Source organism: Perognathus longimembris, chromosome 18 (assembly GCF_023159225.1).
Source record: "Perognathus longimembris pacificus isolate PPM17 chromosome 18, ASM2315922v1, whole genome shotgun sequence".
Lineage (NCBI taxonomy): Eukaryota > Metazoa > Chordata > Mammalia > Rodentia > Heteromyidae > Perognathus > Perognathus longimembris.
In genome coordinates, this window is record NC_063178.1 from 23,647,619 (window position 1) to 23,673,013 (window position 25,395).

At 40.7% G+C, this 25,395-nt stretch overlaps 1 protein-coding gene across 1 annotated transcript in view; it reads right to left on the bottom strand.

The window, feature by feature from the left end:
• The window catches only part of Myo3a (myosin IIIA), a 138,481-nt gene that overhangs the window by 51,805 nt on the left and 61,281 nt on the right, over positions 1–25,395 (bottom strand). Inside the window, exons 13-17 of the mRNA XM_048367605.1 lie at positions 23,150–23,352; positions 13,260–13,358; positions 13,057–13,171; positions 4,397–4,523; positions 773–983 (exon numbers count right to left, since the gene is read on the bottom strand). Of these exons, the coding sequence (XP_048223562.1) occupies positions 773–983; positions 4,397–4,523; positions 13,057–13,171; positions 13,260–13,358; positions 23,150–23,352 (755 nt within the window). The remainder of the gene's footprint in view (positions 1–772; positions 984–4,396; positions 4,524–13,056; positions 13,172–13,259; positions 13,359–23,149; positions 23,353–25,395) is intronic.

The window sequence follows — 25,395 nt, forward strand, 5'->3', positions numbered from 1 at the left end:
CTTGAGTCAGATTATCACTAGTGTTCCTATCTTGGCTGTGCCATTTGCTATTCTCCACCATCCTCTATGAATTCCGGAACCACATTTCATGTGCCTTTATAGTAAGATTAAAAGCAGGAAAAGGACGTTTTCCTTTATCTTCAGGATTTAATCTATACCCCTGAAATAAAAAATAAAAAACTTCTAAAGTTGACAACCATACAATGATGTATACTTCTTTTGTCATACAACAGCTAATTAAAACATCATAGTGATGATAAGATATTGTATTTAGAAATCACTTTCTGGCCAGGAGATACTGGCTCATACCTGTAATCCTAACTATTGAGGCTGAGATCTGAGGATTTTGGCTTGAAGCCAGGTCGGGCAGGAAAATCTGTGACTCTTATCTCAAAAGCTGGACATGGAGCTGTGGTTCAGTGGTAGAATGCTAACCTTGAGCATAAAAACGCAGGGACAGCCTCCAGGCCCTGAATTCAAGTCCTAGGTCCTGCACATACACGCACACACAACCACATACAAATCATTTTCTGCTATTCTTCATATTTCTATAGTTGTTATGTTAAATCAATTATGAAATTCTATAGTCCTGTGGCACAATATAGTGGCACTATTAGGAAATGAGGCATTTCTAGCAAAATATATAACATTGATGATTAAATTATAGGAACTAGAAACATCTTCAAAGAGATTTACAAAAATTAAAAAAACAACCCACAAAATAGAGGCTTCGAATGACCTTTTAGAAAAGAGCTTGTGTCAGAGTTTTTACCTTGGAAATATGTCATGCTTCAACAAACTATTAATGCAATTGACTATCCAGCTAAAGAGACGCCCGTATAAAGTTTTTGCCATGGCGTCTCTGACATCAGTAGCTTTCTCTACAGTGTTGGGTCTTATGATTGTCTCTCCTCTAGTGACCACACAGTGGGAGGTGAGAGCCTCTTGAAGCTCATCTGCCTGAATGCAAAGCAAAGAAGCAGCTGCAAAAGAAAGAGGTGCATGGTCAGAAGAAAAGGTAGCGACATCACTTTCAAGCAATGAAGGTGTCAAGTATTATGCTGCAAAAGAAGTTCTTAGTCGACATTTAGTTCTGTGTATTTTCTAGATCATTTTCCTCTTTTTTTCCTCCACTAGCCAAATTGTGACTATTGTACAATAAAATACCACCCAAATCAAACTTTCTGACAAAGCAGAACAGTTGCACAAACAAAATAGCTCTTTACATAATGGCCTAATAATTCCACCAAATTGCACTACATCGTTTAGTAGCATAATGAATAAGTTTGGAATAATTCCGGCACCATTATTATGTAATTATTTTCAAAATATAGGAAATGGAAAGTTGCTTAGAGTTTGGAAACACACCTAGACAAGTGATCTGAACTACGTAGTGCAAGGCACAACCACGGTACTATCAGTTTATCATGGACTTCTGACCATACACACACTTTCAGCAGACCCTTGGTATTCTCCGTTTCATGGTTCTAATGAAATCACCTTGAGGAAAAACTGAGTGCTCAGGATGCATAGAGTTTAGAACTCCAAAATGACTCAAATTTACCTAGACTATATTAACAGTAGGCCTGAGCATCCTTGACTTAAACATTGCATGAATTAGACTAACATCACTGTCACAAAATTACTGTTGTACCTGCTAATGTTGCTAATCAAAACTAGATCTTATTTTATGTTTTTTAATCTCAAATTCTGTAGCTATTAAAATTATTTTCCTTGTAACACCAAGATAAAGACATGCTTCTGGCAACAAATCTGACACTTTCACTTAAAGCACACAGCTTGCCTCTGGCACTTAGAGGATTCCCTAGCTTTTACCTTGCCTTTTGGGAGGCATAGGTACACAAAATTAAGGGCAAGGAAACATCCTAGATCACTCAGTAATTTGTTTATTTCTTTTATTTCTTTAATTTTTATTATCAAACTGATGTACAGAGAGGTTACAGTTTCATACGTTAGGCATTGGATACATTTTTTGTACTGTTTGTTACCTTGTCCTTCATACCCCCCACCCTCCTCCCCCTCCCCTTTCCCCTCCCCCTCCGGAGGTGTTCAGTTCACTTACACCAAACAGTTTTGCAAGTATTGCTTTTGTAGTTGTTTGTCTTTTTTTACCCCGTGTCTCTCAAATTTGGTATTCCCTTTCAATTTCCTGCATCCAATACCAGTATACACGGTTTCCAATATACTCAGATAAGATTACAGAGATAGTGTAGGTACAACCACAGGAAGGTGATACAAGAACATCATCAATAATAGAAGCCACATATACACATGGGACGTTGAAAGTAGTTACAACTGTGATATAACAATTGTTTCCATAACATGGAGTTCATTTCACTTAGCATCATCTTATGTGGTCATAAGGGTATAGCTATTGGGCCTTGTGATGCTCTGCTATGACTTGCCTAAACCTGTACTAATTATTCCCAGTAAGGGAGACCATAGAGTCCATGTTTCTTTGGGTCTGGCTCACTTCACTTAGTATAACTTTTTCCAAGTCCTTCCATTTCCTTACAAATGGGACAGCCGGTCCTGGGCACTGTCCCTGAGCTCGTTTGCTTAAAGCTAGCGCTCTACCATTCCAGTCACAGTGTCACTTCTGCCCTTTTCTGTTATGTGGTACTGAGGAATCAAACCCAGGGCTTCATGCATGCTAGGTAAGCACTCTACCACTAGGTATATTCCTAGCCCCCATCACTCAGGAATTTAAATACAAACGAGGATTAAATGGGACTGACTAGGAGCCTCTCTGCAGCAACTGAGCTATGTGTGGAAACGTAATATTTTTGTTTTGGAAATTTGTTTTGATTTTTTAAACTTATTTATTTTTTTCAGTTGTGCGGCTTTTACTCAGGACCTAGCGCTGTCCCCATGCTTTTGTGCTCCAGGCTAGCACTCTGCTGCTTGAGCCACAATCTCATTTCTGGTTTTCTGGTGATGAATTAGCCCAGGCTGGTTTTTAACTGCAATCCTCAGATCTCAGGCTCCTGGGTAGCTAAGATTACAGGTGGGAGCCATCAGCACCTGGCTAAAATTTATTCTTGTTTTTTGACTGTGCTATGTCAAAACTACAAGAATAAAGCAGGCTTATACTGAAAGGTGGTGGATCTGTCACCGGGTGAGACATGGCTCACTGAGGGCATGTCCTTGAAGCCGATACTGGGACCCTGAGCCGCCTCTTTCTCTCTGTTACCTGGCTGCTCTAAGGTGAACAACTTTGTTTTACCATGTTCTCCCTTGCCATGATGACTTATCTAATCACAGGTACAAAACCAAGGGCCAAGTGACCAGAGACTGCAACCTCTGAAATGGAGTTTAAATAAGCATTTACTTCCTTTAAGATGTTTTATCTGAGGTATTGGTCACCTCATGCAAAGCTGACCGACACAACCACCAGATCTCAACCCTGTGGGCTATGGATTCAACTTTAATTAGGACTAGATAGTGAGACTTCAATCTTATCAATGGAGTTATAGTGCTATTCCCTGCAACTCTGATGATCTAATATCTTTGATGCCAAATTAAATTACATTATATATGGAGAATATATATGGTGTTTTCAAGTTTTCTGGTACATGCCAACCTCAGACCTCTGTTCTTCTGTCTTACCACACTGGTTTCTGTGTACAGGGTACTGACAATAGAGATATCAAGGATAGGTTTGGACCAGAAGGATTTAGTATTTGGTGCTCTGAAATTGTCCTTAAAGCGGTTACATGAAAATTTGTATTATAATTAGGTTATGAATTAAACTTATAACCAACACAAAGCTTTGGGGACATGACAACATTAAAAATGTTCTAAACAGAACACAAAGTTGTCATCGAAGAATCTCAAGGAGATGCCAAAATAATTGCTAATAATTGTTTTAACTCTTTTACTGCGCGAAAACTTGATTTGAAACAAGTTCCATAATGTGCTTCTCTTGTGTGGGAAAATGTCTGAAACATTAATTAACTCAGCAGGAATGGGTACACAGAATTCATCTAGTAAGAAAATGTTCAAGTTTTATTACTTTAAAAATGATATAGGGCCTTAACATTCCAAGATAACAACTTCTATTCTTTCCCTTGGCAGTTAACTGCATTTGATCTCCAGTTTTCTGTGATTTCACATGAACGTAAACAGCTCCTGACATAGTCATAAACAATTTGTGTTCAAAAACACATTCTGTAGTCATTAGTTTACGCACTGGAGTATGATCTCTTCTAAATAATGGACATCTACAATTTTGTTTTACACAAACAGAATCTGGGTATTCTTTTAAGGATTCTGTGTGACTGAGTACAATTGCTTAAAATGATCCCCACGTGACACTTCCAGTATAAGACCTTTAACAGACTGAAGATTTGAACTGGAAGATAACAAAACTCACAATTCTCCAGAGCTGTGTGATTGCAGATGTAGCTCTTGTCAATCTGGTGTTCAGTTGCTACAGAAGAAAATTCAATGTTTCCAACATTCAAGATGGCAGCGAGAATGCTATATATGCTTCCAAGTTGCTAAAACAACAACAACAAGAGAAATATTAGTATGATTCTCTTCTGGCCTGTAGCAAGACAGTGACTCAGGCTAGGAAAGTCTGGAGAAGCCTTCATTGTCTTCTGGCAAACTGAGACAGGTAAGTGGGCAAGATCAGGTAGAAGTGAGCGCAGGGGCCCTTACCAAAAATGTGCTTAAAAATATTTTAGGAAGGAAGGAAGGAAGGAAGGTTAAATAATCCTTAAGGGTCCTTCTAGCTATACCCAGAGTCTTGTCATCAAAATAACAAGTAGAACTTGTTCTATATAAACATAATCTCATAAAAGTTGGATGCCAGTGGTTCATGCCTGTAATCCTAGCTTCTCAAGAAGCTGAAACCAGAGGATCTCAGTTCAAAGCCAGCCCAGTCAGGAAAGCCTGTGAGACTCTCATTTCCAATTAACCACCAAAAAAAGGTGGAAATGGAGCTGTGGATCAAGAGCTAGACTTAGCTTTGAGCAACAAAAGCTTAGGGACAGCTCCCAAGCACTGAGTTCAAGCCCCAGAAACCACACACATACACACACACACACACACACACACACACACACACACACAAATTGTGCATTACAGTGGTACAGTCGATGAATCTATGATGTCATATGATTACCTAGAGTCTGCGTTTTTTCTTAGGATTCACTCTTGCTGTTGCACATTCTGTGATTATTACAGATGCACAATGACAAATACTGACCCCCATAGTACAGTTAAGAGTGACCTTAAATGTCCTACCTGCCCCCTGTGTTCTGCCTCTTTTGCCTCCTTGCCTCTGTATCCATGGCAGGTACTAATCTTTTTGTTGTCTCAGCAGTTTTTCCTTTTCTAGAATGTCACATAGTTGAAAACAGATAATATGCTACCTTTTCAGATAGGGTTCTTTCACTCAGTAGTAAACATTTAAATTTCCTTTTTATCTGACCCTGGCTTGGAAGTCAATTTCCTTTTTAGTGCTAAATAATATTTCATTTTCTGGATCCAGCATGGTCTATTCATCCACCCACCTACCGAATGATATCGTGATTTGCACTGAAATTTCAGAGTTATAAATAAAGCTGCTATAACAACCATGTTCACTGCAGTATTATTTACCACAGCTAAAATATGGAACCAACCCAGATGTCCCTCAGTAGATGAATGGAACAAGAAAGTGTGGTACATATATATAATGGAATTCTATGCTTTTATCAGAAAAAAATGACATTACCCCATTCATAAGGAAATGGAAAGAGTTGGAAAAAACTTACTAAGTGAAGTGAGCCAGACCCAGAGAAACATAGATTGCATGGTTTCCCTCATTGGTAATAATTAGTATATGTGTAGGATAGTCCTAACAGATGACCACAATAGCTCAGTAGCTATGTGCATGTGATCACAGAAGATGATGCTAAGTGAAATGAACTCCAAGATATGGAAATAAGTGGATTATCATTGTTGTTGCTATTTTTAATGTACTATGTGAAATTACTTCTTTTTCTCATCTTCCCTATGGTTTAGCCTCTGTTGTCACTGTATTTGATTCTGGTACCCTGGGTGTTTTATATATGTTTGTCTGAATTAGGGATGGGAAGGGGAACATCAAAATTGTGAGACAAAGAATAAAAGGTGAACCAATGAAATGGCGATACTCACAAGGCAGTATGTTGGAAATTAACTGTATAGTTGGGGGGAGGGCATGGAACTGGGGAGGAGGAAAGGTGGGAGAAAAATGAGGGAGGAGATAACAAGTTTGACAAGAAATGAACTCACTACCTTACTATAACCCCTTTGTACATCACCTTTACAATAAAATTAAATTTACAAAAGCCAGACCAGGAAAAATAAATAAATAAGGCTACTATAAACCTCCATATGTTTGTTTTTGTATTCCTACAAGTTTTCAGTCACCTGGAAATAGATCAAGGAAGAATAACTGAATTATATAGTATAATAGGAATAGTTTGTAAGGAATTTACCATTTTTCATTCCCACAAAGTCTGAGAATTCCTGTTGTTGTATATCTTCACTAGCACTGATGTTATCATTATTTTAGATTTAGTCGTTCCTTTTTTCCTCTCCAGTACTGGGGATCAAACCCACATTCTTACATCTGCTAGGCAACAGTTGTACCAGTGAGCTACCTACCAGCTGTTTCCTTTCATTTTCAGTGAGTGATCCAGATAGCAATTTTAAATATGTATAAAGAGATGTTGGAATTTAAAATAATTATCATAAATGCTAATTGTACTGAAACCAAACTATATTTTTTCATCATTCTTTCTTTGTTTGAAGTACTGGGGATCAAATCCAAGGCTATATACATATGCTCTATCACTGAGCTACGGGAGAGCTGGGGAGTCCATGCCTTTGACTATTCTAATAGGAGTGTAATAGCACGTGTAACAGTTTTTATGTAAACAGCAGTGTATTTGTTGCAGGACTTGAAGATCTTGGAGATCTGAGGCTGATTTGTAGATTACACTTAGAGAAAGGCCACTTTTCCCACAGAACTAGCAATGACTAACAGTTTGTGCAATGATGAACAAGAGATTTTCACAGCAGACTATGAAAACCAGGGTGCTGAGGAAGTCTGAACATACAGATGACTATGTCATCTGTGGCCCTTTATAAACAATACTTGACTTGTATAACAGTATTCCAAAAGAGCTCCTTCCTTTCCTTCCTTCCTTCCTTCCTTCCTTCCTTCCTTCCTTCCTTCCTTCCTTCCTTCCTTCCTTCCTTCCCTCCTTTCTCCTTCTCTCTCTCCTTCCCCACCTCTCTCCTTATTGCCCATCCTGGGGCTTGAACTCAGGGCCTGGGCACTGTCCCTGAGCTTCTTTTGCTCAAGGCTAGCACTCTACCACTTGAGCCACAGTGCCACCTCTGGCCTTTTCTGTGTATGTGGTACTGGGGAATTGAACCTAGGGCTTCATGCATGCCAGGAAAGCACTCTACCACTAAGTCACATTGCCAGCCCTCCATGTATAACTTTTGCAGAAAGAAAAATGGAACACCCTCCAAGTGAGCCTATGGCAAACTCATCCTAACTGAAATCCTGTGCCTTTGTAAGAAAAGGGAAAAATGATAAGTGATATGTAACACTCTCAAATACATAAATGAATATATAATTCCATAATTACATTCATCTCCCAACACGTTACAATCTTGGAAACAATTCCCCACATAAGAATCTAACTCACTGGGCTTGAGTTCTGGCACTTAAAAGCATTTGAAGAAAGAGGTGATTTTTTTTTTTTTTGGCCAGTCCTGGGCCTTGGACTCAGGGCCTGAGCACCGTCCCTGGCTTCTTCCAGCTCAAGGCTAGCACTCTGCCACAGCGCCGCTTCTGGCCGTTTTCTGTATATGTGGTGCTGGGGAATTGAACCTAGGGCCTCGTGTATCCGAGGCAGGCACTCTTGCCACTAGGCTATATCCCCAGCCCGAAAGAAGTGATTTTTAAAGAAGGAAAATGAGATCGAGGGAGACTGCAGGCATTTCTCCAGTGCTAGAACACCAGCGATGAGCAAGAAAGCCAAGTGAGAGCAAGAGGCCCAGAGTTCAAGCCTCAGAACTGACAAAGGAACCAAACAAATGGCAACAACAGCTAGGTACTTTGTTTCAAGATCATTAACACATTGGGTGGAGTAACCACAAGTTTGGTTATTGGTTTAAAGACATGTAGCCAGAAACAAGCAGTGCCAATGTCTTTAACTCAAGTATCTTGACTCTCTAGCACAGAAACATTTGCATTTTTATTACACTAGCAGTTTTGTAGGTCTTAATTCAAGTCACGGATGTTGGGCAAATCATGACATTTTAAAATTTCAGCTTATTTTATACTTTTGAATGAAAATAGTAATCAAATTATTGTTTAAAAACTATTATTAAATGACTAGTTAAAAGGGACATACAAGCCGGGTACTAGTGGTTCATGTCTGTAATCCTAGCTACTCAGGAGGCTGAGATCTGAGGATCATGAGTTGAAGCCAGTCTGGGCAGTAAAAGTCTGTGAGACTCTTATCTCTAATTAACCACCCAAAGCCAGATGTGAAGCTGTGGTTCCAGTGGTAGAGTGCTAGCCTTGAGGAAGAAAAGGAAAGCTTAGGGACAGCACCCATGCCCTGAGTCCAAGACCAGGACCAGGAGAGTGGCGGGGTGGGTGGGGGAGGTGGGGGGTTGGGGGGGAGGGGGTGGGAGAGGGGGAGACTGCGCTGAAGAACGCTGGAGGTAGGGTGCTGAGCAGGCAGATGAGACAAGCCTGCTATTTCATTTTGCAATGACAGTGAAAGCTTCCTCTTTCCAAAATGTAACTGAAACAGCTACTGACAAAGGATGAATCCAAGAAAGTCAGAAAGATAGCATTAGAGAAGCAGGAGTAATTTTGTTGGGCTTGGACCTAATCTTTCTTTAAAAATTATGCTTTTTGAGCTCTCCATAGCATGGATTACTTCAGTTAATTCATTTGTAAACACTTGCACTCTGCCCACCGTGTTTACATGTAGATTCATAAGCACATTGGGAACGAGCACTTGTAAGAGGTGGAGAAGGGCCGAGGAGAGAGGGGTAGAGGAATGGAGGGGGACGGGGAGAGAGAATGCAGCCCAGAACTCATTGTGACTAACACAACGTTAAGAAAAGTAGTTGCTTTCAGCCACTACATTTTTAAATTAATTTATCTCAGTAGCAGTAGGAAATGGAAACAATCCTATAAGAGTGGTTGAAACACATTCAGCATAGTGTGGTGTTTCACATCTACAATTCTAGTCCTCAGGAGGCTACACAATAGGAGGATCATGAATTCAAGGCTAGCTTTAGTCATACCTTTTATCCAAAAAAGAAAAGTAGTGGCACTCAGGAGGCACTATGTTGAAAATGAACTATACAACTTGCAGGTGGGGACGGGAGGGGAAAACCGGGAGAGAGCAAGGGAAGAGGTGATGTCCCCAAAGAAATACACTCATTACCTACTTATGTAACTGCAATCCCTCTCTACATCACCTTTATGAGAATAATAAAGCATATTTAATTTTAAAAAAGTAAGGGAAGGGATAGAGATTCAAGAGTATGGAGAATGTTAAGGGGATGACACTGATCAAGATGTATTGTATTCATAAACTGCTTTGTTAAATGGCACTTTCCTTGTACAACTTCTGTTTTTTTTTTGCCAGTCCTGGGCCTTGGACTCAGGGCCTGAGCACTGTCCCTGGCTTCATTTTGCTCAAGGCTAGCACTCTGCCACTTGAGCCACAGCGCCACTTCTGGCCGTTTTCTGTATATGTGGTGCTGGGAATCGAACCCAGGGCCTCATGTATACGAGGCAAGCACTCTTGTCACTAGGCCATATCCCCAGCCCCTTGTACAACTTCTTAAAGATAATTGTAAAAGGTTTTATTTTTTTTAAAGCAGAACTAAGATACAAAGGAAATAGACACCCACTCTGGTTAATTCTGTTGGCTTTAAATTAAGCTAGTTTGTTCTGTTGACTCTATTTGAGGTAGAAGACCATAACTTCCTGGGGGGATTGGGGGTGTCTCCTTGCATTGGATTAAGTCTTCACAACCGATCTAGCAATGGTGATGTTCCAGAATGAGAATCAGAGCATCATAGTCTCTTTTATCCTAAGCTCCAACTTTGTCTCTTTGATAAATTCTGAGTAGGTTTAAATTTGGAACATAGTTTGAAACAAATGAATTATATTTGTTGGTAGATGCTGACTGAAAAACTGGCTCCCCTTCAATGTTACTAAACAGCGTTCCTCTGAGCAAGAGAAAGCAGCAGAGCCAAATATAAGTAAACCATTGCCTCTATGGAGCACAACTAAGAAGTAAACAAACCAATTAAAAATGATTCCTTGCCTCAGAGATAGCAACATCTGGGGGACTGGCAAGAAGAAGAACAGTTCTTTCAGTGATTACAAAAACACGGGGAAAGAACCAGAAAGAAGTCACATTGGTCGATTGATGTGTAGCATCCTTCCAGTTTGGAGGCCGCCCTGAGATCTAATTAGCAACTTCTGTATTCACCTTAGCAGGCAGCCCAGCGCCAGAACACAGTTTCAGGAGGAGCATCCATTAACAGCATTAATCTCCTGCCCAAGGATTCGAGAATAGGATGCATGCTACTGGCTTCTTCCTTCCATGTAGCCCAAACAAACTGGCTCTGCTTTAAGAGCAGAGTGCTCTTAAATACTCTGGGTGGCTTAAATCAGTTGTCTCCACAGGTATAAGCTGTGCCAGTATAAGGACCAGGTTAGGCAGATGCTAGTGAAGGGAAAATAATGGAGGGAGGGGAAGATCGATCAGACTGGAATTTGAATAGTGCCAGGGGAAAATAACAGCGCTGCAAGCAGAAGTGACCTTGATCAGGAGAGCATTGGGGTGAAGCTGAAGTGGGGAGGCTAACTGACACCATGGTAGTCAGTACACATTTCTCATGCAGCTCCCCTAGGATTTATACTGTGTAGAAAAATCTCAGAAGGAGGACACTATTTTTGTCTTTCCTGCCGGAACAAGAGCAAAGGATTCAAGTGGTTGCTTATGATGCCTGGGACATTGGTTAATGCATATACATGAGATTGTGTTGACAAGAGGTTGTCTTGTGGCATCTTCTCAGCACAATTAGGACATCACTCTCCAGAATAGATAACCTATCAGAGACATGGGCTGCTCTGGCCTTTGCCCAGACATCTGCACTAAGTTCAACATGTCAATCATCTCTCAGTTGTTTTAGAAGGTAGTTTCTATAACTTAGAATTTGGACTCCTACAGGTCCATGTGTTAAAGGCTTGGTTCTCAGGGTGGTGTTACTGGTAAGTGGTGGAACTCTGGGGCATGGAGCCCAGTGGGGAGGTCTTTAGGTCGCTGGGGGTGTGTGCTCTCAAAGAGAATTGTAGGATAAGGCACTCATCTCCTCCAAACCCAACTTGCAGCGTGAGTGATTTTGGTGTACTCCATATCACGATGGACTGTCTCATTACTAGCGCCAACCAGTTATGACTTGGAATCATGAAAACTGTATTTTTTTTGATGTTTTCTTTTTTGGTGCTGGGGATTGAACCCAGGATGTTGTACTTGCTAGACAAGCACTTTACCACTGAGCTACCCCCTAGCCTGCCTTTTATCTTAATAAGTTAATTATCTCAGATATTTCATTGTAGTGACGGAAAGATGACTAGCACAGGAGTCCTCTCTATTTTATAAGGAGGTTATACAATAACTTGAATCAATGACTGAAGTGCATAAAATTTGAATGAATTTTGTGAAGCTACCCTTCTATTAGCACCTCCACAGTTTATGTCCTGCTGATAAAAATTCCTAAGCTATTTGGGAAGAGTTAGCTACATATAACCTTATTTAGCTTAAACTTTTAGAGCTCTGTCAACCAACCCAAGGAATCTCAGTAAGCTTCCCAAGCAGAAAACCTATCTGCTTAAAGCTGCAGGAGGGTCATTTATAAAACGAAAATTCAATAAATCACATTATATTTTCCTTAAAGGGTTCATCCTTTCTTTTTGTTAGCATAGATTAATTGCATGAAAGGGTTCCAGACATTCTCATGCATGTGTTTAGCGAACTTTGCTTCTATCCACTCCCTCCATTGCTCTTAAAGGTCTATCAGAAAGCCTGATTCGCATTCAAAGAGCGTCCTCTCTCTTCACAGGCTCTGAGTCTACACAGCAGCACTGAGCGGCTAAGCCAGAGTTCCAAGGCATTTCTAAAATTCTTCAGACGTCCTTATTAAATAAGATACATTGGTACAAAAATGAAAAGAGAAATAAAGAAATTCCAAAATCAATGTTAGAGACAAAAAATTATTAGAAAGCCTTACATGCTTCTATTATTAAATTAGAAAAATGAAGACATAGAGGGATCGAATATTCTCCTTAAGAGAAAGAACAAAAATCCTCAGCTACTTAAATAAATAAACATACAAAAGATAAAGCTGAAATCAATAATACATGTAAATACTACTCAAGAAGCAGATAGCTGAGAACTGTGGTTTGGAGCCAGCAGAGGCAATAAACAGGAAAAGTGACTGAAGTGCTGGGCCTGAACTAAAGAGCCGAGTGACAGTGTTGCCATAGATTCAAGCCCTGGTACCGGCACAGAAGAATGATAATGATTCCAGTAATAATACAGGTAATGTGAAAGTGGATAGAATGTGTTGTAAATACATCCTGTGATATTTACTTCTGCCTTATTCACTTTTTTTGCAGATTGAAAACTTGGTAAGCCCAATTAAAAACAAGTAGTCCAAACAAAACGAAACAAAACAAAAAAGCACAAGCCCAACCCATATACAATAGGATGGAAAGGGAAACAAAGCCAGAGAAACTTGGAAAGCTTCTAAGAAAATCCAGGAAGCAGCTTTAAGGCATCAAAGCTGATGATGATCAAAGACTCATGATAAATACCACGTAGGGCCCCACACAGAGCACTGTGTACAGAGCCTGGCATTCACTAGACTCACGGAGTGCCAGCTGCCAACACCAGTGATGCATACAGAAGAAAAAGCCTTTCCAATGTCTTTTATACTCACCTCCATTGTAAAACCTATGACTCTGAAACACTGCTCAACTAATTCATACTGAGATTTATAGAAACTATTAATTGTTATGTCCTGTATTGTTCTGAGGTAGTCATTTTGTAGGTACCTGAGGAGAAAAATGAAGAGAAGAATCACTGTCTGAGATTACGTCGCGTTGTGTGACAGCGTTATGGAAATACAACGTGTTGGATTACCTAGGAGGCTTATTTTCAGGTAGTTTGTAAAGGGCTAGTTTCTTCTTTCCAGCTAAACCAGCATAGATGTAGTAAAAAATATGGAAGTTTTTTTCTCCACTGAAAAATAGAAGACATTTTCAGGAAGGCGGTTAGTAAGAATATATTTCTTAATTGTTAAAGCTACTTGGAAGTACAATGATTAGAATAACAACAGCTGTGAGCTCTGTGGCCTTCCCTACACACTGTGCTTTGGTTTTCTATGGTTGTTCTTATTATTTTCAACAGTCACTGTCATCAAACTCCAGACTTGATATAAATCAGTGAATGTACATTACTATGTAAACTCCAGGCATTGTTCGAAGTACTGGGCATAGAGCAGGTGCCAAACAGTCAAAAGTCCTTAACTTCTTGGTGTGCTTACTTGTCAAGAGGAATAGAAAGAAGAAAAATCATTAAGAAAAGTGCTACCTTATCAAAGTTAATCACTGTAACTGCCCAAGGTAAGCAAGATTTCCCCACTTTATCTACCAGGAAGCTGAGTCTGAGAACTACATATCCCCCCAAAGCCAAAGAGCTGATGAAGATTCCACATTCAAATCTATTTGACTTAAAACTCTTTAACTATATTTTATATTATTTTTCTGAGACTCCATTTTCCATTTAAATGAGGAGTCCCTCCCTCCCCGCCCCCCCTTCCTTCCTTTCTGATTTAGGGCTTGAACTCAGGCCCTGGGTGCTGTCCCTAAGCTTTCTACCATTTGAGTCACAGCTGCACTCCCAGATTTTTTAGTAGTTAATTGGAGTTAAAAGTCTCACGGACTGTCCTGTCCCTGCTGGCTTCAAACTGTGATCCTTAAATGTTAGCTTCCTAAGTAGCTAGGATTACAGGCATGAGCTTCTGGCACCTGAATTTGGCATTGTTTTCCTATAATTTCCAAATTCCATGGCTCCGTGATTGGAAGTACAACAAACATTTCCCATATGATGGAACAGTTCAGTTAAGGAAACAGGAATGACAGTGAGATGATTATGTCTGGCTCAGAGTGTTCTGTAGCATAAGGGTCCTGGTCCCCTCCCCTCCTTCTCTCGTAGCTTCTTTCTCACCCTGGGACCCTAGAACACATCCCAAGTTCAGGTTCTCTACCACAAAGAGGAGGAATCCCTCCAGCTTTCCAATGCCCTTTCTTCTGCCCTGTTTTTTACTCTTAATAGCTTTGGTGGCCATTTTGAAGACTGGATTTGCACTTCTTTTGCAGTGTTTCCATTCTCTTTGGCACTCCTCTTGTGCTCCAGTGCTCTAAATCCACACACAACTTCTCATTTCATTATCATCGGGGCAGGGGAGATTTCTTCTTACCTGGGTCAAACTAACAGTAATGTCCCAAACCCTAGGACTGTGCTATCTTTACTTCCACTGGCACCCCCCCCCCGCCCCTTTCAGTTAATATGACAGTCTCCTCAACAATGAACATGCTGAGAAAGAAATCAGGAAAATAAGCACATTCACAATTGCCTAAAAAAAATCAACTAAGAATAAACCTAACCAGAGGAAAAAGGCCTCCAAAATGAAAGCCATAAAACAGTAAAGAAAGAAACTGAAGAACACGTTGGATCAAAAGTGCTAGTTTGGAAGAACTGATATGATAAAAATGGCTATACCACTGAAAGCAACCCATAGATTCAATGCAATACCCATTAACAACCCAATGACACTCGTCACAAAGTTTTAAAAAATCAATCTTAAAATAAATATGGAGGCACAAAGCATCAAAAATAGCCAAAGCAGCCCTGAGCAAAAGGAACAATGCCAAGTGGTATTAGAATAAATACGTAATTTTAAATTATACCACAGAACGACATAACAAAAAATAGCTTAGTACAGACACAAAGCCAGAAAGAATCTAGTGGAACAGGAGATCCAGAAATAAGCTCATGCAGCTATAGCCAACTGATTTTTGACAAATGTGCCAACACCATAGTTTGAAGGAAAGAATCTTTTTAGGGATATTTGATATCTACATATAGAAGATGGAACTTGATCCCTGTACAACAATCAACTTCAAATGGATCAAAGATCTTAATGTAAGTCCTCAAACTTAGAAACTATCTGAGATAAAAATAGAAAACGCCTCAAAATATAGAGATAGGCAACAACTTCTGGAAAGGACTCCAGTGGCTAAGGAAATATGAGCAAGAATTGACAAATGGAATGGCATCAAATTATAAAGCTTTTACACATTAAAAGAAACAATGACCAGAATGAAAAGACAGCCTACAGAATTTGAGAAAATCTTGGCCAACTACTTATTAGACAAGGGTTTAATATCTGAGAATATATGAGGCACTCCAAAATTCAATAGCAAAAGTGTTGTAATGATAAATTGGATAAATGAATTGAACAAACAGTTCTCAAAAGAAGTAAGTATATCACTGGGCACTGGTGGTTCACACCTGTAATCCTAGCTATTTGGGAGGCTAAGAACTAAGGATCATGGTTCATAGCCAACCTGGGCAAGAAAGTCTGTGAGATTCTTATTTCCAATTAACCACCTAAAAAGCAGAAGTTGAGTTGCGCGCAAGTGGTAGAGCGCTAGCCTTAAGCAAAAAAGCTCAGAGACAGCACCTAGGCCCTGAGTTTAAGTTCCATGACTGACAGGGTGGGGCAGGCTGGGGGGAGAAGAAAGAAGGAAGAAGAAGAAAGAGAAGGAGGAAGAGGAGGAGGAGGAGGAGAAGGAGGAGGAGAGGAGGAGGAGGAGGAGGAGGAGGAGGAAGAAGAAGAAGAAGAAGAAGAAGAAGAAGAAGAAGAAGAAGAAGAAGAAGAAGAAGAAGAAGAAGAAGAAAATGTGAATGGATAATAAAAACACAAAGAAATATTCAACATCCTTCAACTATAAAGGAAATGCAAATCAAAATGACAAGGAGATTCTATCTTTCTCCGGACAGAATGGCAATCATCAAGAACAACTTTGCCAAGTACTGGTGGCTCTTACCTGTAATCCTTACCTGTACTCAAGAGGCTGGGAGTTGAGGAATAGAATTCAAAGCCAGCTTTGGCAGGAAAGCCTGTGAGACTCTTATCTCCAATGAACCACCAAAAAAAGCCCCAAATGGTGCTGTGGCTCAAGTGGTAGAGTGCTACCCTTGAGCACAAAAACTCAGGGACAGTGCCTAGGCCTTGAGTTCAAACTCCAGGACCAGGAGAGAGAGAGAGAGAGAGAGAGAGAGAGAGAGAGAGAGAGAGAGAGAGAGAGAGAGACAGACAGACAGACAGACAGACAGACAGACACAGAGACAGACAGAGAGAGAGGGGAAAAAACTCCTTCTGATGTGGGGATATACTGTTGGTGGGGATGTAAATGATTGCAAACACTGTAGAAATCAGCATGGAAGTAAAAACTAAAGACAGAACTCCCATGTGATGCTGCTCTGCCCTTCTGGGGCTATAAGTGAGAAGAATGGAAGTCAGCGTTGCAAGAGCGATCCCAGCACACTCATGTTTATGGTATCACAAGTTACAATAGCCAAGCTATGGAGTCAGTCCAGGTGTCCATCATCAGAAGAACAGACAAAGCAAATGCAGTAGCTATATACAGTAGAACATTATTCAGCAATAAAAAGGAATGAGGTATATTGTTTTCAGGGAAATGGATAGAACTGGAGATCAACATGTCAAGTGATATAAGGCAGACTCAGAAAGACAAATAATGCCTGTTTTCTCTCATATGTGAAAGATAGATAGATACAAACAAAGTGAATAAACTAAGAAATCATGTAATGAAATGGTAGACCATTGGAGGCGGAAATCAAGTGGGACGTATACCCGTGGAAATGTCGTGATAAAACCTATTATTTTGTGCAATTAAAAGAATTGCACAGGGGCTGGGGATATAGCCTAGTGGCAAGAGTGCCTGCCTCGGATACACGAGGCCCTAGGTTTGATTCCCCAGCACCACATATACGGAAAACGGCCAAAAGCGGCGCTGTGGCTCAAGTGGCGGAGTGCTAGCCTTGAGCGGGAAGAAGCCAGGGACGGTGCTCAGGCCCTGAGTCCAAGGCCCAGGACTGGCCAAAAAAAAAAAAAAAAAAAAAAAGAATTGCACAGAGCTGGGTGCTGGTGGTTCTAGCTACTCAGCAGACCGAGATCTGAGCTTCTTGGTTCAAGGCCAGGGTAGGAAGGTCCGTGAGACTCTTATCTCCAATTAACTACCAGAAAAAAGAAAGTGACGCTATGGCTCAAAGTGCTAGAGCACTAGCCTTGAACAAAAAGAGCTCAGGGACAGCACTCATGTCCTGAGTTCAAGACCCATGGCCAACCCAAAAAAAAAACAAACCCAACACCTAATAATAATTAAAAAATGAAATTGCACTCAAACCTTCACTCATCACAAAGCTCAAGGCTGAGTCTTGAGATTCTGTACTACTTGGCTGCTGCTCCCTTTACCTCCTGCTGCCCTAGGCCATGACCCAAGCTGTGCTTGGGCCCCTCTGTCACTCCCCACATAGATAGAGCCTGCAGGCCAGGTGTCACTCGCCTCCTACCCAGCTCCTTTTCACCTTTCCGTCCTTGTGGCGCTCCCTTAGGGGTCAATGAAAGGTGCTCAGAAAAGAAATCATTATTCTTATGCCAATAAGTTTCTTTAAGCAAGAGGGCCTCGGAAAGCTTTGGCCTATGAAATCCTCAACATCCCTTCCAAATCATTTTATTTCAAAGAGCAAACAGGTACTTTAAAACGTTCCTGTCTTCTCCTGCCTGTTTTGAAGGATAATCTCCATGGGGAATGGAAACTTTTCTCTTTTCAGAAATTATGTATTCTTTCAGTAGGAAGAAGCTTTCTCCCAAATCGATGGTAATGCAAACATATCCATATAAATTGACTTTTCCAGTGATGTAAAAGATAGTTGGGGTTTTGGAGCATCTGTGGTTTTACTGTAAAATCTTTACTTTTAGTTCAAGATTTTGCCAAAGGCTAGTACAAGAATTATTTTCACAGTCTCTAAGGCACAATTCACCCAAGTTTAAAGTACTGTGGTTACAGGTCTGATATCTGTGCAGTGCCTATAAGAATTTTAGATGTATTTTAGGTGGTCTTTCCTGAAGGTTGGCAAATTGCTGAATTTGGAGGAACAGAGCTTGATCAAGTGAATAAAGCAGATTAGTATTCTTGCTTACATTTGAAAATGAAGGAAGACATGCTCGAGGGAGAAGTAAGGAACACTTGATTATGCATGTTGGGTTGAGACGCTTACAGGGATCTGGGAAGACATGATATCCTTAAGCTTTGGAAGACAGTTCAAATGTCCAGAAAATGCAAATCTTTCATATGTCAGGTCTGAGGGAACAGAGTTTGAGGTAATATAGTTTCAGAGAGAGAGGCAGCAGGGAAGTAAACCTCTGATTGTGGAAATGCATTCAATCTAGCTTCCTCTGTAGTTAGACATGCAGGGTGAAGAGAGAGTTTTCCATAGCTAGAAGTGGGTGCTTCCAAGGGGACTATGGGGAAAAAAGAACAAAACCTCTCACATTTGGGGCACAAATTCAGTTGAGTGTGAGATGGCTGAAGGGTGTTTGGTGGTTGGAAATGGAAGGGGTGAATTTAGCAGAAGTCTATCTTTGGCTGTCAGTTACACAGAGCTGGTTGTTTTGAGATCATGGTGTCAGAAGAAATTGATACTTAACATCAGAGAGAGCAAAAGAGAAAAGCCTCCTGGACAATTACCCATAAATCCATTTTGAGAGTGGATGCATGAATCTAAGCCAGAGAAGGAAAGTCCGAGGAAGAAGAAGAAGAACCAGAAGCCAGTCATGGAACACAGAAGTGAGGGTTTGAACAGATGTCTACGGGGAGGATTCTGAATCAAGGTCTGATACACCTTTTGTTCATTTTTAATTTTGTGTTTTGCAGTGGTGATGATGAACTGCAGGGCCTCCAGCATGCTAGACAAATGCTCTTCCACTGGTCTATACTGCCTGTGTGGCTTTCATTCAAAACCCTTTAGATCAGCCTCTTCCCCGCTCCTATCTGTTGCTTGTTGCAGTCACCAGGAACAATTCAACAGACAGTAAACCTTATACGTGAGTGAGGTGAGAGGAAATCTAAAACTTGAGCTCTGATCTTTTCTCACCACAGAATAATAAAAGTTGTCTAAGACTAGCATGGCATGCAATTTACTTTGCTTTGTTCCAATGAAATCACATTGATTGCACTGTGTATTGCATCTTTAATCTAAACAAGGCAATGTACAATTAACTGAAGTGACTCATAAATGTAGACACGAAATTAGTAGATTTCTTCTTAATCATCAGCTTACACTTGCAGAGCATTTGATTTGACAAGACCTGGAGATATTCTGAGAAATACACTGACCTTCAGAGTTAACAGAGGGAAGGCCAGGGGAAAGAGGCTACCTCAAAGGTTATCTATTTTATGTCGTGCTCCAAGCCACACTTCTGCCAATGTAGTCACGTGATTCCCGGGGCAGAGCCACATAGACAACTGTAGGATCTCAGCAAGCCAACCAAAAGTAGTTCCCTGACTAGCTGTACTTCTACTTATGCTTTGGAGTTCCACTCAGCCACTTGAAGGAACGCCTTCGAGGTGGTCTTGTGTTCACCTGCCTTGGACCCTGGAGATCACCTACACAATTGAGGCTCCTAACACTCTAAAATCCTCACCTAGGCACAGCACAACTCACTTGTGAAAGTTGTGAATGTGACAAAGCACCCAGAAAGAATGCCCTAGAGCTGACAACCCTTTACATTCCCCCACAGGGAACTTTGCTGTTTTAGTTACAGCTCCCCTGTCTCAAACATCCAGTCTCCCCTCGGTCTCCTATAAGCTCATTCTTAGCAGCCTAATTCACTTCCTACTTCGTAGAGAAAATAGAAACCAATGACTCGGAGAGCATGTGCGAGTTCTTAGGAGACTGTGAGTTGCTGAAGAATCATTTTTTAAATTGGCTTTGCAGCTTCTGTTTTTTTTTTTTTTTTTGGCCAGTCCTAGGGCTTGGGACTCAGGGCCTGAGCACTGTCCCTGGCTTCCTTTTGCTCAAGGCTAGCACTCTACCACTTGAGCCACAGCGCCACTTCTGGCCTTTTTCTATATATGTGGTGCTGGGGAATCAAACCCAGGGCTTCATGTAAACGAGGCAAGCACTCTTGCCACTAGGCCATATTCCCAGCCCCTGCAGCTTCTGTTTTTAGTACATAGTAGACACTGGATAACTACCTGTCAAAGGAAGAAAGGAAGGAAAAGAGGAAAAGAAGGGAAAGAAGAAAGGTAGGAAGGAGGGGAAGAAGGAAGGAAAGCGGGAAGGAAGAGGAAGGAAAGAAAAAAAGAAGGAAAAATGAGGATTGAGTGAGAGACAAGGATTTAAATTCCAACTCAGTTACTTACTAGCTTTTGGTCATTAGGCAACTAATTAAAATTCTCTGTTCTCTGTTTCCTTAGTTTATAAAAGAGACAATAAAACCCTGTCTCCTGACTGTGAGAATTAAAAGTCACCATGGCCGTGAGGGGCTCAGCCCAGTGTTTGGCAGGGAATAACTGCTTCATAAATATATCTCCCCCCTCTCTACAGCAGACAGCACCATGCCTGTCACTGTGTGCACTTTGAAGCCTAGAGAGCCTGCTAAGGGGCTGGCAAGGGAGAGCAATGCAATCACCGCGTGCTGGACTACACCACCCTAACAGAAGGAAGTGCTAGCAGACACAGCTATAATTTACATTTACGAGAATGATTCAGCGTTGCCTTCAATATGCTCATTTTCTCCTTGAAATTAAAGAGGCTATGGGTACATTTTTCTTTTTTTTTTAAATCATCAACATTTAGAAAAGGATTTTAAGTCACAAGGTATCAGAATGTCAGGAGAAAGGTGATTTGAAACAAGTGTGGCCAGGGGAGGGGGGTTAGGGATGACACAGGTAGAGATGCAAGAAATCAATTCTCCTAAAAGAAGAGGGAGTTCATACAAAACAATACATGTCTGCTCTGGTGCCCTTCCTGCTGTGTCTTCCCGAGTCCCCACAGTCATTCTGTAATCTTCTCTGTCTTGCTCTGTGTGCTTGAAGGCTGCAGATTGCAGGACCCGGGCCCCTCCCTCCCTCTGGCTTCCATTTGGGTTCATCCAATAGGAAGCACCGGGAGGCTGGAGAGAGGAAGCAGAGGAAGGAAGAAGGTGGGGTTTCCTACCCCCAAGGCTCCCCTGGACGGAAGCTGCACTCCTGGCTGCTCCTCAGGCTCTGCGGTGCCTTCTTACTTGGAGCCCTGCAGGCCTATGGGTACAAATGGCTCCTCACCATTGTCTGTCTGTGGGCTCAGAATTTATTAGATTGAGCTAACCATTCATTCTTGTTCTTTCCTTCTAGTCATCCTGATTGATGTATTTAAATAAAATTTATAATTAAATGATGTACCTACAAATAATGCTTCTATTGTATGTTGGATCCCCTCATTTTCAAAAGTCACAAAAACTTCTGTAAAATGTAAAAATAGAATTTAAATTCAGTAAAAAAAAATACACATAAGGCTGGGAATATGGCTTAATGGTAGCATGCTTGCCTCATATACACAAAGCCCTGGGTTCAATCCCTTAGCACCACATATATAGAAAAAAACAAGCCACAAGTGGCGTTGTGGCTCAAGTGAAGAGTGAGCAAAAAGAAGCCAGGGACAGTGCTCAGGCCCCGAATTCAAGCCCCAGAACTGGCAACAACAACAACAACAACAACAACAACAAACCCCACACACAAAATGGAAAATTGTCTTATTATAAATTATAATGTAGCACTGTTCAAATTATAATGGAATTGTATTTCAATGGGATTGTGAATTTTGGATGTGGCATGATTTTCTACAATAAACAATACAGTAAAGCTAAAATAGTTCCTTAGGCAATTTATGAGGAAAAAACCCATTATTGAATACATATTTCATAGTATTTTTTTTTTTTTTGGCCAGTCCTGGGCCTTGAACTCAGGGCCTGAGCACTGTCCCTGGCTTCTTCCCGCTCAAGGCTAGCACTCTGCCACTTGAGCCACAGCGCCGCTTCTGGCCGTTTTCTGTATATGTGGTGCTGGGGAATCGAACCTAGGGCCTCGTGTATCCGAGGCAGGCACTCTTGCCACTAGGCTATATCCCCAGCCCCAATATTTCATAGTATTTTAATTATTAAGAACTTATTTCACGAGGTACTGGTGGCTCATATCTAGAATCCTCGCTACTCAGGAAGCTGAGATCTAATAATGAGAGTGTCTCAAAGCCAGCCTGCGCAGACAAATCTTGGAGACTCATCTCTAATTAACAGCAAAAATCCCCAAGTGCCTTGCTCAAATGATACAATTCCAGCCATGAGTAAAGCAAACAAGTGAGAATGTTGAAGTTCAATCCCCATTACTGACACACACACACACGAAAACAAACTATGAATCGTTCTGATGGCATAAGTCAGCTATCAACAAAACAGCTTGTTCCTGAATCATTTATTTGGTCTGTTGTGTTTAAGCCCAGGAAGAACAAAATTATTACTAACATCTATTTCTGTATAGCATTAGATAAAAAGAAAAACATATATTTATACTTAAAAGATAGATAGACTCAGTTCCTTCTAATTAAATTTCACATTGATTTTGTGTAAAGAAATACATTCTTCTCAATTGAGACCTTGCTCTCACTTACACTGTTTGTACCTCCACGATGGGCTGTAGGTTTTTGGTTGGTAGTATAATTTCTAGGTTATTTTATTAATTCACCAATGACATGAGAAGAGTCTTTTTAATTGTGTGTCTTGCTTATAGCAAGTCACCAACACAATTTCGTTGAATAAGAAAGACATTTTTACTGTTAAGGCCAAAGCCTTGTTTTTTGCTTACATTTCCCAGACAAATAAAAGATACCTGACATGAACTTACATAGCCTGATGGATAACTCGGGATTTTTCCAGAAGGTATTCAGAAATCTGTGCTCCCACTACAGCTCCAGAAGAGGTAAATTTCATTTCTAAGTATTTTCCGAATCGGCTGGAATTATCATTGATAATAGTACAGGCATTGCCAAAGGCTTCAACCAAATGGTTCATTTGTAAAATCTTCTCTTGCAGGGTTCTGTTATTAGACTAGGGAGGAAATGTCAAGATACTGAAAAAAATGAGTAAAACTAGTTTTGTCTATAATGAAATGTCTCTTCTTTGATAAGCACTTTCTGTGGACATGAACATAGGAGAGAGCACATTCTTGATAGATGGCGGAGGTAACAGTCTGGTCCACAATCACCTTCTTTATGCGATTTCACTCACCTGCTTTCTTACAAAGAGGGAAGAGATACTCTGTAGGCTTGCACTCAAATACAGTTCTGTGCAGTGCCTGACATCAGATAGAACTTACGTGCTATTGAGGTACAACTCTCATTTTCTTATTCCTGTGCTCCTGGGCTCAAGCCCTCATCTATGCCTTCCCCAAAGCCAGAGTCCCTTTCCTTGTTAATGAGCAAAGAACTAAGAGGGTAAAGACAATTCATGGATTCAGAAACGGAGGAATGGGACTTAGGAGTATCCACCCCAGCAGCCTAGAAGTGAGGGTGGGAAGAGCGGAGTGGCAGGCAAGGCTAGCAGCCTAGGTGGCTGTCCCAATGACATTTCTGCTCAAACCTGTGTTAGATTTTGGCTTTCTTCTTTGCCATTTTATTGGAAATTCTGCCAACCAGAAATTCACTTGAGCCAACCACTGCTAGAAAGGCAAAGACATAGAAGGAGTCTCCAAGTCACGGGCATTTTGGCCGAAATTAGCTCATGCTGCCGATTGTCCGTGTCAACACTCAGACCGCTCAGGGATCAGCTGGATTAAAGGTATGGAGAGTTTGAAAGTTGAGGGAGAGCAGCAATAGCTTGTTTCTGGATATGAGCTACACTAGAACAATAGTGGGCCAGAAAGTGCAGTCACACAGAGGTGTCGAGCTGCATAAGGGCTTTAAGTCTTCTAAAAGAGGCAGTAAGGGCCTCACACTTGCTAGACAGCCTCTCTCATTTATGCCTTTTTTTTTTTTACATAAGTAAAACAGAAGATAAGATCTGATAAGGGCAGAATGGACAGCACACAATTAGACATTAAATCTAGATCTTAGATCTAGAATATGATAGGGAGATTAGATTTTGTGCTTGCTGAGATCTACAAGACTACATCCACAGGCAATTAATCTATTATTGTTGAGGACTTCTCTTGGTTCACAAATCAAGATAGTGTAGAAAGGCCATTGCTTAAGTATCATGGTCACATCTTACTTCACTGTCTCTCAGACTTCTTAGATATTCTTATCCTAGAAGTCTTGACAGGAGTTGATGGGCCAAGCCATGGGAAGGGATGGAGAGGGGAGAAGAGAGCCTGTTGTAGCACCAATCTCCTGATCTCTACCTCTCAGAGGCCCGAGGGATCACAGTTCTCAAGGATAAAGGTCATGTTAACTCCCTGAGCAGAATATATTTCTATTCCATATCAGCCTACCTGGTAGAAAGTATTAAAACCTTTGGTGAAGTGACTGGTGGGTTTTATGGCCAATGTACTTTACAAAAAGCATCCAAATTTGTACTATGAAAGGGTTATAACAGTAATAATATATGAAATCCTAACTGCTCTGGATCCTTTTTTTCTTATTTATTGTCAAAGTGATGTACAGTTACAGTTTCATATGTTAGGCATTGGATACATTTCTTGTACTGTTTGTTATAGGGCTTTTTCTTGTCAGATTTTAACCAATGTAATAGGCATTTAAAGGTGTCTACTGTTTCCCAAATGACTACTGTATTGTACAACTTTTCATTTATTTTTGTCTACATGTCACCTTTGGTGAAGTGATGGTAAAATTTATACTTTATTACTTGAGTTAAACACATTTAACATTTACCTTGCTTTGGGGGGGGGGCACCATTTGTTTTGGAGGAGACAGATTTTTCACAAAATTAAAAGCAGAGAAACACTCAGGAGTTCACACAGTGATTTAAACACAAGTGACCACAATATGGGATTGACTTTTCTATATCAGTTTTCCTGTGTATTGCATGTGTGTGGAATTTAACAATTTTGTATTTGAAATTTCTTCTGATTTAAAAAATATTATTTTTGACCATGCTTGGTAAAAATTATGGGTAATAAGTATATACATAAGG